This window comes from Nematolebias whitei, chromosome 22, assembly GCF_014905685.2.
Source record: "Nematolebias whitei isolate Nwh7 chromosome 22, NemWhi1, whole genome shotgun sequence".
NCBI classification, from domain to species: domain Eukaryota; kingdom Metazoa; phylum Chordata; class Actinopteri; order Cyprinodontiformes; family Rivulidae; genus Nematolebias; species Nematolebias whitei.
This window is the reverse complement of record NC_056519.1, coordinates 32,007,631-32,026,259: the sequence shown is the minus strand read 5'-3', so window position 1 is coordinate 32,026,259 and position 18,629 is coordinate 32,007,631. Positions and strand designations below refer to the sequence as shown.

The 18,629-nt window shown below is 43.1% G+C and overlaps 1 protein-coding gene across 1 annotated transcript in view; it reads left to right on the top strand.

Moving 5' to 3' along the window:
• Positions 1–18,629, top strand: part of gys2 (glycogen synthase 2) — a 232,173-nt gene that overhangs the window by 206,485 nt on the left and 7,059 nt on the right. The window contains exon 15 of the mRNA XM_037696271.1: positions 7,831–7,911. Coding sequence (XP_037552199.1) covers positions 7,831–7,911 — 81 coding nt within the window. The remainder of the gene's footprint in view (positions 1–7,830; positions 7,912–18,629) is intronic.

The window sequence follows — 18,629 nt, the reverse complement described above, 5'->3', positions numbered from 1 at the left end:
CTGTTTGGAGAAAGAATCAGTTTTGTGTTGTGTATTTCCTTGACTGATGAAGCCTTCTGGATGGAAGGTGAAACATTTCAGCAAATAAAAGAAACTGTCCAATGACCTGACTGAAAATTGTTGGATTTACCAAGCTGCATCAGCTTAAAATAGCATAACCAGACCAAGGCATCATGTCACCAGGTTTCTGCTCCTTACCGGGTCAGTGTTGAAGGCACCAGGTCACTTGTCTTTCTGGGGTTCTCTGGTGGATCAGACCAGGATACACCATGAGGAGGACTCAACGGGAATTGCCCAAGGTAGCTGACCGTCACTGTGACAGCAAGTCCTGACATCATCAGAAAGGATACCAAGGACTGAATCAGCAGGAGGCATGGAAGGTCCAGATGTCATCATGGTGGTGGTACACCCAGATGACAGTGCAACCTTAGACTGGTTATTACTGATGCATCTCCATTTTTTAAGTAAAAGTAGGAAAATGAAGAAGCCAGAGCCTAGATTAAAATGTTCCAAACAGTTTTTAAAACATTTACTTCATTTAACAAACTTTGAATTTTTTTTTCTGTCTGTGCTCTGGTGAAGACAGACGTGTCTCCCTGTGCTCCATCCCCCTGCTTCCCTGCTTGCTCTCTTTCGTCTTGTGAACCCTTAAAGAGCCACTTTTTTCCTGCATACCTTCCTAATTTGAAGAATTTAATCAGTTGGTCTCTCAACAAAATTGATCAACTTCTCCCGACAGGAGTCAGGGTAAGGAGGACTGAAGGGGATTTTTTTCCTCGTAACACCTTTGTAAAAGAAATTCACACAAGACAAGCGTAAGTTTCTGATAAGAGCCTCTGCAGAGGTGAGAGTTCTGCTTGACCAAACGTCAAGAGAAGAAGTCTGATTTTCCGCCTGTGACGCTCGCATTTTATTAGGTAGGGTGGGGTGTGGGAAACAAGGCACAAATCAGCAGATACAGCTTCTCCGACGCAGCAGAGACACAAAATATGATTAAACTAACAGACAGTTTGATACAAAAACAGGATAGCAGGATAGCAAGGTCAGAACTAAATGACAGCCATGGTTGTTTAAAAACCCAATGTCTGTGGTCTTAGTACAAACACATGAGCTGCAAACAAAACTCTGGATGTTTGGTGTTTCAGCTGGGCTTCATTTCACATGGCTGGAGTTTTAAGCAAATTAGTAAGAAGTCTAAAACATCCTGATGCATGCTCAATAATCCAGGTAGAAGTCTAAAACAGTTTTAAATGATAACATTTTGTAATTTATCCAACATTCCCTACTGTTTATTATTTAAAACTAAGCTTTACCATAAGTAAGTCATAAATTTATGTGGGCTTCACGGTTAGCTGAAGATTCTGTGTGAATGACGCAGAACGCGCCCCCCCCCCCAGGGCTTATGGTAAGAGCGTGGGAGGAAAACACGTCATCACCTCAGACCCTTCTGACGGTGACCCTGGACACACAGGTTCACTCAGCATCTTCAGCTTGTGGACCCCCGGAACAAGTAAATCAAAAACAGAAAATAACAAAAATCACTCAAAAACAAAAACCAAGCAAAAAGAATAAGTTATGTGGGCTCTTTATGAGTGAGCAGTAGTTTTTTTTATGAACTGCAAAGATAATCAGGTGAGAGAAAATAAAATGCTGTAGAAATTCTTTAGAGTATAAAAGCAGAAATCTAAATTATCACTTTAAGCTAATCTAAAATAATAAAGATAGAGAAATCAGCAGAAGAGCAAGGTGACACACCCAAGTGTTTTTTTTTATACAAAGAACAATCTAGAACAGGTTTTTAGGTCTGAGTGTAAAGCATTGTGACTATTTTAACTATTAGTTCTGGGACTTTTAATAAAACTATTGTACTCTGTTCTGCTGAAATGACCAAATAAAAAGCAACAACAAACATCAATTTTTTTTCCCTTTCCCTCGGCGTTTCGTCTCTTCGATGAGTTGGGAGGCCCTTCCAGGTGAGGGGTCCTTTGTTGCTCAGCGGTGATGAAATTTGTAGGACCGCGGAGATTTCTTCATGTGTGTAAGTCTCTATGTCAATATGTTTTGAACTTTTCTAAGGACGTGTGTACACTGGAGAGGCCCAAGTCAGCGTGTCCATCTTCTCGTTTTTCTTTGGGGGAATAAGTTCAGTTCAGGTTTTTTTTATGAGTGTGTGTCAGGGCTTGGAGACTCCGGTCTCCTTTTCCAGCCACGGACTGTCTTATGTCAGGCCAATTGCCCTGACAAAGTGTGATAAAAGGGGGTGTAATGGGACTTTCTGGGGGTGGGGGCTTCTGGGATTCTCGAGTCACTGGTCTTGATACAGTGGGGTCAGTCAGGTCACCCGTCCTGACAAAGTGGATGCTTTCATCAACCAGATTGATCCCAACTTGGTTCAGTGATGGGTTTGGCTCCTCCGCTGGCGTGCGATGTTCCCTCAACCAACTGATGAGGTCCAGTCCACCTCGGTTCAGCTCTGTATGTGTCTGTCCCCCTCGGCTCCTTCCTCTTCCTTATGATGACATTCAGCAGCACAGAGTGTGTGGGACCTCCCAGGTTCTTCTCTCTCCTTCTGTTTTGTCACCTGTGAATGAAAGCCTGATACCAAGGTTCTGAAATTTTCAAAAGATGATTTGTACCTGTATTCCTTAATTTCTTCTCCCAGGGTCAGAGCAGTCGCTGGACCCAGAGATTGCCTTCCTTTTACTCGCCACCTGTACCACGAAATCTGCAAACATCTTCTGCATCATTGCCTGGGGGTCTGTCTTCAGGTCTTTTCTAATTTTTCCTGTCTACTTTTATCCTAGTTGGGCAACAGTGTGGTTCTCCATAGCTCATGTGATGTTCCCTGTGTTTAGTCCAATTGCAGCCCTCTAAGGCATGTGACTGTATTTTCTGTCTCTTCCACTACAGGGGTTTGTCATTATAAAATATTTCATTATTACTGCTACACTGTAATGGTTTTATAGAACAACATGAATCACATTCCATTTGTACTTTCATCCCCTCTTTTCATGTTTACAAACCTGAACCTCAAAAAGGTTATGTTGGATTTCCCCAGAGTCCTTACTCTGGATCTTCCTAGAAGAAGCAAAGTTATTTTCACAAGAGAACATAGAAATCAAAGACAGAAATATGTTATTACCACATGCAGTGAAAATGTGTAATCAGAATCAGAAAAGTTAAGGTTTCAAAGTTTGGTGGTGAATATTTGACATGAGTGATGTTAGTTTTTAGTTAAGATGATAAATTTTATTTGTCTTACCTCCTCCTGTCTGTAGGAAAAAATTTAGTAAACGCATGCGCAGAAAATATATTTTCATTCAAAACAGTACAATACAGCATTAAAAATTGTGTTTGCTGATGGAGCTAGAAAAAATAAAAGGAAATCAAAATCAGTTATCCAGCTCTGCCCTAGCTCCTCTGGAGATCTGTTTAGGTAAAACAATATGTGACAATAATAAAAGTGTGGTTAAAACACTCTATACATGAAAACTCAATTAATTTATTTTAGTCAAGTCAAGTCAAGTCAAATTAAATATATTTAAGAACACAGATCCACCACATTTTCATTGTTCTCCTGGGTCTAAAAAGGTCTTAAAAAAGGTCTAAAAAAAGGTCTAAAAAGGGGCGTTCCCCTAAGAGAACCGTCCTGTACACATGAGAGAGAAATTCTTTGGTTATTAAAATCTCCTATTTATACATAAATGATCTAGCATCCTTTAATTTTCTCAAAAATCAACAGTGAACCAAGATATGTCTTTTTTGTTATTATTATTAGTGTTTACTGCTTTGTTGTGAAGTTGATAAAATTTGTATATTGGCACCTCTTTTTTACATGATCTATCAAGGCAAATCTGTACATCAATCACTGTTATCTCCCCCTTTTTTCTGAAACAGGACACACCGTTCAGTGTGTCCTGTTTCAGAAACATCTAAAAGTTTTCCCTGCCTCGTGTTTGCCCAAAATACTTTTTATGTGTGACCTAAATTTTTTCCTGTACATAATTATTTATTTATTTATCAAAGTAGCGCTCTATAGGAAATATGAGATCAACCACAATTCAGAGTTTCCAGCTTAGATTGTACACCTCCGAGCAAAACCTACTAGTACCCAGTTTAATACTCTCAGATTTATCCTGTATGCTATATTTCTAATCTGATGAATTAATCTATTTAGAGCAGAGGAACGGGGGGAGTCTGCTTACCATGATTCTGAAGTGACCCTCAGAGAATCTTTGTGATGATGAGAGGCATATTTCCAGTCTCCTAGGAGAGAAGTACTGGCCAACCCCCAAAGCAAGCAACTATCCCAATTAGAAAAAATCAGAGCTTTGAACGAGCCTGGGTCAAGCTTTTAGAAGTATGAAGATCCTCCAGTTGCTTGTTTGACAAGTAAGACTTAAATCCAATCCCATTTCAGTGAGAAGAGAAATAAATCCCAGCCTCGTCTCCAACTGATAGAATCCAACTCCTTTTGGGCTTCTCTGATCCTCCGAGCTGCTTCTTGCTTGTAGTTCCTTCTGCTCGACTCTTTGACTCAGCTTTGACCAAGTTTCATCAGTTCAATCTGTATTTAAAGACTCCTTTTTCCTCCTCCTCTTAAGGAAGGGTTAGAGGCCTTTCTTGGAAAATGATATCATCTTTTTTCCAGTAACTAACTGTTGTTTTGCACCTCAACCGGTTCTAACTGGCTCTTTGGGTTTTCCCCAAAGTTGTTTCTGCTAGGTGTGGGTACTTTCCAGAACTTGAGAAAAACAAGCTGTTTCCTGTTTTTGCTCTGGGTACTTTTCCACAAAGCTGTTTTTGCTCTGCTTTCGGTACTTTCCAGAACTTTGTTATTCACTTTATGTTTCCTGTTTTGCTCAGAAGTGCGTCACCACGAGATGAGCTGAGTTGAACCTCATGACCTTTTGTTCTTTATAATGTTTTTCATACATGTTTTTCCATTGTCAGCTTAGAATATCTTATGCAGAACCTTACAAGGTTTATATATTAACCATCTTCCTAGTTTGAACTCTGTTCTTTTCTTTCTCTCTGCTTAAGACATGTTCAGACTTGCCTATGGTTCATCAGGTCTCGGATCTGCTCCTTTCACTTTAACACTTTCAAATAACAAACAAATCATACAATCATACAATTGGTTATACAATTCTTGTAATTCATTACATCTCATTAGTTGATTACTTGTTGATTATTGGTAAAACATTTTTGGTTACACATTATTATATTTAGCTTGATTTAAAACAGAAGGTCAGTCCTTTTGTTTTCAGCTGTTGAGGAGAACTTGATCAGGCTTCACCTTCATTAAAGCTGGTTGTCCGTTACATCATCACTTAGACACCAGGTTTATCGACACAATTTACAATCTGTGCCTCATTTACCCATTCACACAGCTCTCTACTAGATTTCTACAAAGCTAATTGAACAAATCATTCTAAAGAGACTAATAAGAACTTTTATCACATTCAGACACTGATGGGACACACATCAGAGGCAATGAGGGGTTCAGTGTCTTGCCCAGGGACACTTCAGCATGTGACTGCTGTTGGATTCAAACCCCCAACTCTTGCAGTGGAGGACGACTGCTCTAACCACTCAGCCACAGCCGCCCAAATAAAACAAACGTCATTAATGATTTGTTTTTCTTTCTTAGAAACAGGAAAAATAAGGTAAACATTTGTCAAACTTTAGCTGACTCTGTGTCCAAGAATGAGAAATGTGTAGAAAAACATCAGTCATTATTCAAGCCAGAAGTAACTTTAAAGAGCACGATTCATGGTGAGTCTGAAAGATGAACAAGGGTCAGAGGTCATAGTTAAAGCAGTGCAGCTTCGTGCTACAGATGCATCACAAACAATGATGAGTCCAGCTACAGGCAGGAGGTGGAACACCTGAAGAGCTGGTGCAGGAAGAACAAACTTCACCTCAATGTGAATAAGTCAAACGCGTTGGTCGTGGACATGAATAAGTCAAAGGCGTTGGTCGTGGACTTCAGATGGAACAAACACACCTACCCCCCACCCCACCTGAATATAGGAGGATTTGTGGTGAAAGTGGTCTCCAGCTACAAGTAATTGGGTGTACACCTGAATGACATTCTCAGCTGGGGCAACAACACTTCCAGCATGATCAAGAAAGCTCATCAGAGACTCTACTTCCTCTGGCGGCTGAGACGAGCTGGTCTGGGAAGCTCAGTCCTCACCTCCTTCTACAGGTGTGCAGTGGAGAGCATCTTGTGCTCCAGCATCAATGTGTGGCATGGAGGCTGCACAGCTGCAGAAAGAAAAAGTTTGCAGAGAGTGGTGAAGGCTGCACAGAAGATTTTGGAATCAGCCTCCCCACTATCACAGACATCTACACCTCCAGATGCAGGAAGAGGGCCACCTGCATCATGAAGGACCCCACTCACCCAGCACACACACTTTTTGCCCCGCTCCCCTCAGGAAGGAGGTTGAGGAGCATTAAGTGTAGAACCACTAGACTGAGGAACAGCTTCTACCCTGAGGCTGTTAGACTCACGAATCTCTAACCAGAATAATCACTGTGAAAAAATAAATCACTGTAATGCCACTTGATTGTTGATATGTGCTGCTGAATATCCATGTTATTGATTTTATGCTCCTGATTTATTTTATGCTTCTGATTTATTTTATGCTGCTGATTTATTTTATGCTGCTGTATTCATTCCTACTGATCTGCCCACACAGACTCATGTTGGTGCTGCTGTTGTTTGGTGTATTGTTTTTGTACTATTTGTGCTTAGTGAATTTTTGTTTTAGCGTATTTCTTAGTTCCTATATTAGATCTTACTCATGTTTTTTCTTTACAATGTATAAATTGTAAAGAAAAAATTTACAATGTAAAAAATTGTTTTGTTGTATGTAACTGGGACCCTGTGTACACAAATTTGCTCCACCACATGTACCACATGTGGTGTGAACGACAAATAAAGACACTTTGACTCATAGCAGCTGCATTTCTAACAGCCTGCTACCAAAATAGCCATTGTCCCTCCTCTGGACATGTGCAAACCATCTCAGTCTGGCCTCTCTTTTATCTCGCAGTTGTTCAACCTGTAATATACCTCTGATGGTCTCATGCCTAATCTTAGCCGTCCTTTTGTTTTATTTTATTAACCTTTATTTAACCAGGCAAATCCCATTGAGATCACAGATTTCTTTTGCAAAGGAGGCCTGGGCCTGAGGGCAGCCTAACATGCATGTTGTTGGTCTTTGATCCTTGTCACTCCTAAGGAGAACCTCAACATCTTCATTTCTGCCACTTCCAGTTCTTTCTCCTGTCCATGTCTCTGTTTCCAGACCATACAATATAGCAGGTCTCACCACTGTCTTGCAAAATTTTCCTTTGACCTTTGCTGACACACTTTTGTCATAAATCACTCCTGAAACTTTTCTCCATCCACTCCATCCTGCCTGGACTCTCTTCTTCACCTCTTTACCACACTCCCCATTTTCCTGGACAGTGGACCCCAAGTACTTGAAGTCCTGCACCTTTGTGCCCTCTGCTCCTTGTAGCCTCACTGTTCCACCTCCTCCCTCTCATTCACACACATGGACTCTGTCTTACTACGGCTGACTTTCAGTCCTCTTCTTTCAAGTGCATACCTCCACCTCTCCAAATTCTCTTCCACCTGTTCCCTGTTCTCACCACAGATCACAATGTCATCTGCAAACAAATGGAATAGCCTTGAGTTGGTAAAAATATAATGTTATACTTTCAAATATAGGATCAAAGAAATATTTATACTGTTAATTCAGTTAAATGTTGGAGTTCTAATTGACTACTTTTGTTTTGAATTGTGATTGACAGTTCTACATATATGCCCGCCATCTGGCCCTCAGCAGAACTTTCCCCGACAAGTTCAAGATGGATCCCAAAGCTCCTGTGAAGGTGAGAAAAGTGGCAACTATTGTTCCAGTTTTAAAAGTAGCACATGCAAATTGTTTAATGGCTGTTTATAGATGTGTCATCTGAATTTATCACAGTTGAGCTTACGTAAAAATGTTTGTGGGATCTGAATGTTAGCAGAATCCTTTCTGCTTGGATCAATTCAACTCAGTTCAGTTTATTTATAGGCACAAGAGAAGTCATCTCAGGGCTCTGAACAGAAACATTCGTATACGTATAAAAATAACGTTAACAAAAACATTCATAAAAATAATAATTTAACATTATTTATCTGAGGCGCAGACTGCTTGGAATTTAACTCCATCACAGGGATCAGAGATTTCCTGAGAGATAGACATCAGCAGGTTTGAAGGAGCTTTGGTAGCTTAGTGGTCAGTGCTGCATTCTAGTAATCCTGAGGCTGCAGGTTCAAGCCCAGGTTGCAACAAGAACGACATCTGGTGCAACAATCTAAAAAGCTATGTGTGATTTTGTGTGATCCCTGTTGAAGGGAACAGAAAAAAAAACTCAGTGGGTTTGTTGTGATAGGGATGGCCTGTTCATTTTGAAGTAATATTCAGAATCAGAATCAGAAAAAACTTTATTATCATGATTTTTAAAACTTATTCAGTCAGTAACAGCCAGTACCTCATCAATAGTCGTAGAGCACAGAGAATGATGATTAGGATAGAAGTCTCCCAACAAGCTAAGCTGAAGGGATCGCCAAATAGGGGCCCATTTTTTTATTGTGTTTCAGGTTTATAAAATAACTCTGTCCAAAACGCTCCTTCAGCTAATATAACTTCTACACTTTTGTATATATCCTGATGCATGCTCAATAATCCAGGTAGAAAAATCTAAAAAAGTTAAATCTGGTCCTCTGGACATTCAAAAAAACCAACAAAACAAAGCAAATCAACAAAACCCTGGCGGTCTGATCCTCGGCTACAGAAGCTGGCTATTGGGATGTGGAATGTCACCTCACTGGTGGTGAAGGAGCCTGAGCTAGTGTGTGAGGTTGAGAGGTTCCGGTTAAAAATAGTCTGACTCACCTCTACGCATGGCTCTGGCTCTGGAACCAGTTTCCTTGAGAGGGGTTGGACACGCTTCCACTCTGGAGTAGCCCCTGGTGAGAGGCGCCGAGCAGGAGTGGGCATACGTATTGCCCTCTATCTTGGTGCCTATGTGTTGGGGTTCACCCCAGTGAATGAGAGGGTGGCCTCCCTCCGCCTACGTGTGGGGGACAGGTTCTGACAGTCATTTGTGCTTATGCACCAAACGGCAGTTCAGATTATCTGCCCTTTTTGGAGTCCTTGGAGGGGGTACTGGAAAGCGCACCTCCTGAGGACTCCCTTGTTCTGCTGGGGGACTTCAATGCTCACTTGGGCAATGACAGTGAGACCTGGAGGGGTGTGGTAGGGAGGAACGCCCCCCCCCCCCCCCCCCCCCCTGAACCCAAGTGGTGTTCTGTTGTTGGACTTGGAGATCCAGAGTCTCCTGTGAGACAGAGCTTTAACTCCCACCTCAGGGGGAACTTCGAACATGTTCCGGGAGAGATGGGGACATTGAGTCCAAGTGGGCCATGTTCCATGCCTCTATTGCTGAGGTGGCTTACTGGAGCTGTGGCTGCAAGGTTGTCAGTGCCTGTTGCAGCAGCAACCCTCGAACCCGGTGGTGGACACAGTCGGGGAGGGATGCTGTCAGGCTGAAGAAGGAGTCCTATTGGGCCTTTTTGGTCTGTGGGACCCCGGAAGCAGCTGATGGGTACCGGCAGTCCAAGCGACATGCGGCTCGTGGGGTCGCTGAGGCAAAAACTCAGGCATGGAATGAGTTCAGTGAGGCCATGGAGAACGACTTTCGCACGGCTTAGAGGCAATTCTGGTCCACCATCTGGCGTCTCGGGGGGGAAAGTGGTATACCACCAACACTTCTAGGAACTTGGACTTCCGGTAAGATGGCACCCGTGTACATGGCTTGCAATCCACCTCTGCTGATGGTGTTCGGATTATTTTTGATTTTTGCATTTCTCATCTGTGACATCAACTCTCTGCTGGTGTATGACAGACAACAACTTTTGGATCTTCGTTTTTCTGTCACTGAAGTCGCTTATTTGGAACAATATGAGCGTACCTCTGGACCCCCTCCCCCCCTGCTGGCGGACGTGCCAGTTTACCTCCGCTGTGCTCCTCACCTCCCTGCCCTGAGATATCGCTTCAGACGCAGGGGAAAACATGCTGGTCAGCTGGTGAAGCTTAAAGCTCTGCGCACTGCATCTTCCTCTCCAGCTGGTGGTCATGGTCTCCATCGCCAGCTTCCTGTGTGCCCGGACCAGGTAACCAACGTGAGTTGTCAGCCGGTGCGCAGCTTGGACCGACCTGGAAGGGCTGTTATTGAAAACCTGCGGCCATTAGCGCGCGCTAACACCACCGCTGCTAGCTCCACTTCGGACAATATCCGGATGTGTTTGGTCAATGCAAGATCTGTTACCAACAAAACTTTTATCCTCAGGGACTACTTTCAAGAGCACAATTTGGAACTTCTGTGTATCACAGAGACTTGGATGTCTCAAGGTGAGTCCAGCTCCTTGACGGAATTATTGCCACCGAACTGTTTGTATTTTAACGCCCCGCGGCCATCAGGCCGGCGCGGTGGTGGATTATTAACAATATTCAAATCAACTTTTGACTGTAAACAACTGCCCATCCCAGTTTCTCATGCTAGCTTTGAGCTGAGCGTCTTTGAACTCGGACATTCACCTCAGACTTTATTTGCACTCGTCTACCACCCACCTCGGTCTAAGGAATTTATAAATGAGTTTTCTGACTTCTTGGCTGAAATCACACCAAAATATGAGCATGTTTTCATTATTGGGGACTTTAATTTGCACGTGTGCTGTCCTGAGAAGCCCTTGGTTAAGGACTTTTTAGATCTATTGGACTCATTTAATTTAACTCAGCATGTATACTTTCCCACCCAAGAGTGTGGACATACACTGGACCTTGTTTTAACTCATGATATGACTGTTAATAATCTTGTTATTGGTGATAATGTTTTTTCAGACCACACGCCAGTCCATTGTGAGTTCATTCTCTCCCATCTAACTCCTAAGCCGTGCATTCCTGCACGTAGGACCCGGACCATTAACTACTTCACTGCCGCACGCTTCACAGATGTTTATAACTCTGAAATGATAATTCAGGCCCCAGTGTTTCTCACCACCACTGAGGAGCTGACATCCCAATTCAACTCTGTCTGCTTAAAGACTCTGGATCATGTTGCGCCTGTTAAAACTAGAAAATCAAAACTGAGAGCAGAACCTTGGCTGAGTGACGTCACCAAGGCCGTTAGGCAGCAGTGCAGGAGGGCGGAGCGAAAGTGGAGGAAAGACAGGCTGTAGGTCTCTTTTCAAATACTTAAAGAGAGTTGGCGCCGTTATCAGAAAGCAGTGAAAGCTGCAAAATCCAAATACTTCTCTGATATAATTACGTCAAACTCTCACAACCCACGTGTCCTCTTCTCCACCCTAAATGCTGTTCTCCACCTCACTGAACCATCACCTCTGGAAGCCTCGACTGAGCTGTGCGACAACTTCTTACATTTCTTTTTGGAAAAAATTGCGACCACCAGGGCTCTCATTTCCCTCCAACTCATGACCCATCCATCCCACTTCAATCTGTAGCTCCTTTTGACCATTTTGAACCCATCACTCTATCTTCTCTAGAGCAGGTCATGTGCAGCTTGAAACCTTCTGGCTCCCCCTTTGATGTGGTCCACCTTCGACTACTAAAGGAGGTTTTTCCAACTCTAGGTCCATCCATTCTTGATATAGTAAACAGTAGTTTATCCACTGGCATGCTGCCAAAATCCTTTAAACATGCTGCCGTCCAGCCTCTCCTTAAAAAACCAAACCTTGACCCCCTTAGTCGTTTCCAACTACCGGCCTGTCTCCAAACTCCCATTTGTTTCTAAAGTATTGGAGAAAATAGATGAGTCCCAGTTTAAGTGCTTCCTAGAGGATCACGCCATCTTAGAGCTTTTCCAATCTGGCTTTAAACCTCTCCACAGCACTGAAACTGCCCTGCTGAAGGTCTTTAACGACATCTTCAGATTCACAGATAACGGTGATTCTGTGCTGCTTGTCCTGTTGGACCTCACAGCCGCCTTTGAAACCATTGACAATGAGATCCTCATTACTAGGTTGGAGCAGTGAGTGGGCGTCACAGGATCAGCCCTCAATTGGTTCAGATCTTACCTTGCTGACAGATCCTTTTGTGTCTCCATCAAGGATTTTAGTTCTGCAGAGGCAGAGCTTAAATGGGGGGTTCCGCAGGTGTCCATCCTGGGTCCCCTCCTATTCTCTTTATACCTGCTGCCGCTTGGTGCTATTTTCTGGAAACACAACATGCCCTTCCACTTCTATGCCGATGACTGTCAAATTTACTTCCTCCTAAGATACAATGGTACATGTTCTATTCAACTGCTACTCAACTGCCTGGCTGACATCAGGGACTGGATGGCATTAAATTTCTTGAGTTTCAATGAAAAGAAGTCTGAAGTCTAGTTGTTCCCTCCCAATGACACGATCCTTGTGACTCTGGGTCGGGCCCTCCAATCTCTGGTGCTGAGGTCACCGAGGTGGTTAAAAAGTTTCTCGGTGACAGGGCCCCATGGGTGGATGAGATTCGCCATGAGTTCCTTAAGGCTCTGGATGTTGTAGGGTTGTGTTGGCTTACGCGACTGTAATATTGCGTGGACATCGGGGGAAGTTCATCTGGATTGGCAGATCGGGGTTGTGGTTCCCCTATTCAAAAAGGAGTCCATAGAGTGTGTTCCAACTACAGGGGGATAACGCTCTTAAGCCTCCCTGGTAAGGTCTATTCGGGGGTTCTGGAGAGGAGGGTCCATCGGATAGTCGAACCTCGGATTCAGGAGGAGCAGTGCGGTTTTTATCCTGGTCGTGGAACACTGGACCAGCTCTACACTCTCAGCAGGGTCCTGGAGGGTGTGTGGGCATTTGCCCAACTGGTCTACATGTGCTTTGTGGACTTGGAGAAGGTGTTCGACTGCGTCTCTCGGGGAACCCTGTGGGGGGTACTCTGGGAGTATGGGGTACCAGACCCTTTGATACGGGCTGTTAGGTACCTGTATGACCGGTGTCAGAGCCTGGTCCGCATTGCCGGCAGTAAGTCGGGCTTATTCCCAGTGAGAGAAGCTCTATCATCCGGGAGGGACTCAGAGTAGAGCCGCTGCTTCTCTACGTCGAGAGGAGCCACTTGAGGTGGCTCGGACATCTGGTTAGGATGCCTCCTGGACGCCTCCCAGGTGAGGTGTTCCGGACACGTCCCACTGGGAGGAGACCCAGGATACGCTGGAGGGACTATGTTTCTCGGCTGGCCTGGGAATGCCTCGGGATTCCCCTGGAGGAGCTGGCACAAGTGGCTGGGGAGAGGGAAGTCTGGGCCTCCCTACTTAAGCTGCTACCCCCGCGACCCGACCCCAGATAAGCGGAAGAAAATGGATGGATGAATGGATCATATAGACTCTGTGCAGCTGCCAGAACATGGCAGGTGTTCTCGTGCCATTCAGTTCAAAGAAGGTGCATGTACTTTGTATGAATGAAAGTTAGATCCATGCAACACGTCTGCAGAGACGTGCAATCTACATAAGTAATGTAGTTCAGATCATTAAACCTTTTTCCTGATGCATCCTTACACTTCAATGCTGACGAGTCAGTTTTTTATTGTCGAATTAGAACAGTTGCTAAGGTTTTCCAGCTTCTACAATCTGCATTTGACATCATCCAGTCAGGTTTGTTCTGTCTCAAACATGTGCTAAATGCTGATAAAACCAAAGGGATGCTGTTTTCAAACAGAAAGTTGGTGCCAGCAGTTCTTCCTTTTTTGGTGTTCCTGTTGAATTTGTCGATTCTTATAAAAACTTGGGTATCTTGGTCGACACATTGCTCTTTTAAGCCTTATGTTGAAAAGTTGGTAAAGAAACTGAAATTAAATCAGGGTTGTTGTTTTTTTTTGTTTTGTTTTTTTAAAAATAGATCTTGTTTAACTCTAAACGTTAGGAAACACCTTGTAGCTGTGACCTTCCTTCCCTCCACTGACTACATTGACATTTACATGAACGCTCCTACAAGCACCCTGCTGATGTTGGATGCTGTCTATCATGGTGTGCTAAGATTCGTAACTGGCTGTAACTATCATACCCATCACTGCATCCTGTATTCACTGGTTAACTGGACATCATTAACTTCATGTAGACTCTCTCACTGGTACATTTTCATCTTTAAATAACTTCTTGGTCTGTTGCCTTCATACATCTCCTCCTGCGTCACATCATCAGTGCAGTAACAACAGGTGCTCTTAAGATATCATTACGTGCAGCGTCCCCTCAGTGAGGACTGAACGACAAAAGGGCCTTCTCTTACTCTGCTCCTATTTCCTGGAACACCTTGCAACAGGAACTGAAGAAATCCACTTTGATTTCTTAAAGGGATTTTAAACATTTGATAAGTTCAATACAAAAATCAATGCAGACATGTTCCTGTTTTTTGTAATTTACCCTGTTTTATAATGTAGCTTCATTTTATTTTGTTTTATATCACTATTTTTATTTACCCAGAAAAAGTTCAATCTGGTCCTCTGGACATTCAAAAAACAAGAAAACAAAAATGACAAAAAACAAAACAAAGCAAAAAAAATGTAGAAACGTTTCGTCTCTCATCCGAGAGACTTCCTCAGTCTGAGGTGCTGTATTCAGCTCAGTCTCTTAAATAGCACCTTCTCAGAGTGGATCAACCAGTTTGCTGCTGACAACCAAAACCACCTGCTCACATGGTCAAGAAGGACCATCAGCCTAACAATGGATCATTAGCACCTGATGGCTGTTTGCTATTCACAGGGGGTTGAGTGATACTAACAATAACAGCATTGTAAGAGGGGGACAGTTGAACCCGGAGGCCTCCACCCCTGTTTAATGATGGACGATTTCTTTTCACAAAGATGGCCTCCTTTACGCCTCTCTCAAACCATTGTTCCTCTCTGTCCAGGACGTGAACATCTTCATCCGTGAAAGAGTGACCGCTGGCCTGGAGATGAGTGTAGACTGCAGAATCCTGGCCTGATGATGTTGATCTTCTATGCTGGTCCATCCTTTTGGCCAGTGGCTGTTTAGTTTCCCCGATGTAAGACTGATCACAGCCCTCCTGACACTGAACAGCATACACAATATTACTCTGTTTGTGCTGGGGGACTGGATCTTTCTGATGAACCAGTCTTTGCCGTAATGTATTTTGGGCTTTAAAAGCCACTGGGATGTTATGTTTAGAAAATAAACATCTCAGTTTCTCTGATACTCCCTCAACCTACGGAATGACCACTGGTCTGGGTCTGGGTTCCTCCTTTTCACCTGATGGCTGATTGGAGTCCTGTTTGGGTTTCCTCTCTGCTTTCAGGAAGGCCCAGTTAGGATATCCACATTGCTCTAGAGCCTGTCTTGTGTAGGATTTCTCCTTCTGCCTGGCTCCTGAGTTAGTGGTGATGCTGTCTGCTCTGTGATACAGAGTCCTGATGACTCCTAACTTGTGGATAAGGTGAGGGATGTCATCATGGAGACTGATGAAACAATGGTCTCTTTTGATATCACATCACTGTTTACGTGCATTCCTGTTGAGGATGCAGTAGAGGTGGTCAGTTTAAGATTAAAATCAGACACCACTCTGAGCAGCAGGACCACACTTTCCACAGAACAACTGTGTCAACTCTTGAAACTGTGCCTGCAGTCAACCTACTTCACAAATGGGGAGCAATATTATAGGCAGAAACATGGGTGTGCTATGGGGTCTCCAGTTTCTCCTATTGTTGCCAACCTGTACATGGAGGAGGTAGAAAAGAGAGCCTAGATGTCCTTTTCAGGGACACCACCAAGTCATTGGTTCAGGTATGTTGATGACACCTGGGTTAAAATTAAATCTCAGGAAGCCCAACATTTTACTGACCACATCAACTCTGTGGATAAATACATCAAGTTCACACGAGAAGATGTAAAAAATGGCAGTTTGGCTTTCTTGGACTATGAGGTCTCAGTCTCTGATAGAGGACATTTGCAAACCGAGGTGTACCGTAAACCCACCCACACAGACCAGTATTTGCAGTTTGACTCCCATCACCCTTTGGAGTACAAGTTAGGAGTCATCAGGACTCTGTATCACAGAGCAGACAGCATCACCACTAACTCAGGAGCCAGGCAGAAGGAGAAATCCCACACAAGACAGGCTCTAGAGCAATGTGGATATTGTAATGAACATATACCTGTCAGATATTATTCATAATTTAAACGGATTCTTTCATTTTTATGGACTGAGTTCTATCGTGTTTTGAATGATTAAATGTGGACGGAAACGTGTTTTAATTTCTGACTCGCCAACAACAGTGAGCCGTTTAATTAAAAACGATTTAAAACACATCACACATTTACAATAATTGGCAGATTGATTTCAACAACAGCTTAATTAATGAGCTTTACAATGAGAACCATACGGCCATGGTATCACTTGCAGCTTTACAACAGACATTTCTGAAAATATCTGGATTAATTACTGGCAGATAGAAGAGTTTTAAAGATGGGAAATGAAGGAGTTTAAATGGAGAGAAAATGGATGAGGGAAAAGTGCGTTGATAACGAACGGCACCCTCCATCCGAACCCAGCTCCACCTCGGTACACTTCGTTAGTGAGGGACCCGTTACCTTGTAGAAGATGTCTCCACTGGTACGGAGTTCCAATTAACGCTATCTTTCCAGCGTCTCCAAAGGAACAGCTGTGAATCGTCCGAAGTAGTGACGGTACTTCGTTCAACACCACGCTCACCTCTCAGGTGGACTCACATGAGCTGTGAGCCCGTCAGAGGTTCCACTCAGATGTGGAAGATTCCATAATCCCCACGAGACTCGGAACTTTGTTCTTCCTTCTGGAACTTTGTTCAGCTTAGTTCCCGTTGTTCTGCTGGAACTAGGAAGTGTTGACCCTTTTAAAGAGGTCACTTCCGACTCCTCTGAGAACTTCCTGATTGGTTGAAAGAACCAACAGGGGTGTGGTCTTAGTGACGTAAGAGGGTCATTAAAAGTCAAGGAGACAGAGTAGATTGTTTTAAGAACAGACAGAAAGATGTTTTGAAGAACAGAGACCTTTTGGAGCCAGTCTTCTTCTATCTATCTAAAAAGTTAAACATGACATTTCTTTCCAGTAAACATGTTTTTGACCGAAACTTGACTTATGACCCACATTACGACTTGCTCATTTCAGACAGAAGATCAAAAATGCATAATTACTCTTGTAACAGACATTAACTTGATTTCTACTTTGAATGAGGATTAAAAATCATTTATACTGTTTCACAGTTGATTTAAAATGAGTAGTTCACTTCAACATTTAAAAATGGTTTGAACTAAAAACACTTTTGATTATCAAGACATTTGTAAAAAAGTAATGATAATAAAAAAGAGAGTGTTCTTTCAATTGATCAGTGCAGGACACACTTAGAAAGTCTCTGGATGAACTTAATTTGTGTTTCTGGACTCAAATCAATGAAATAACAGTTCTTGTCCCAGGAAGGCCCTCAGGGCCAGATTTTGACCTGAGGCTTAGTTCACTACAGTCCCCCCTTTGGAAATCATCGCCTGTCCATGGTGATGAATTCCAACATGAACTTACGCCTTCGAATGTCCTTGAGCTTGATGTAATCCAGCAAGGGAAAACAAAAGTCAAAGGAGGTAATCCCACAATGTTTTTGGTAATTCCATTGTGTTGTTGGTAATTCCATAATGTTGTTGGTAATTCCATAATGTTGTTGGTAATTCCATTGTAGCAATGCTTTAACCCCTTGGAAACAAAGTCTGTAATCCATTGGAAAAAGTCATATAATCCACAACGGTAAATCCACAACGAATTGAGGTGTTGATTGATCAGCATACAGAGGGGTTCCCTTGATTGAACTGAAGATGCGGCCACTGGATGAAGAGTGGAGACCAACGTCAGGATTGCAGGTCTCCTCCAGCGAAGGTCGTCGCTGGGTGATGTCCAGTCGGTGCCGTTCTGGTTCAATGTGTCATGCAATTATGTGGTTTAAGGTGGGCTTATGAAGGGGATTTTACATAAGGCCTTAACCTATATGCACCTGGTGTGTAAGCTATTATGATTGGGAACAGTTACAGCTACCAGTTAAGGGGTGGAACATGCTGAAACGGGTAGTTATAGGGGTCTATACCTATAGAAGGGCATTCCAAACTATTTTTCCATCTCTAACTTGGTTTAAGTTAGCTTTACATGGCAAAATATAGTTTGGTTCAATTGTCTGTGGTCCTTTTAGACGAACGACTTGAGATTGGGTGTTTGGTTTCCCTATAAATGTTTTTGGAGTCTATGGCGAGACTCATCAAAAAGAATTAGCTATCCCCGCGAATAGAATTGTTCGAGTAGGTTCGGCTTAAGCGTTGCGAGACCAATGTAGATCATGGTACTTAAGGTAGCATCAATCTACATTGGCTCCGCAAAGATTAGGTTTTAACGAGTGAACTGCATGTTGGCATAGTTAAAGTCCTTTACAGTCTCCAACTAAAATACATACAAAACTCATTCTTACCTCAGAAACAAATATCAAAACCAAATAAACAACGTTTCAACATCGACAAGAGTAGTGACTAAGCAACTAGAA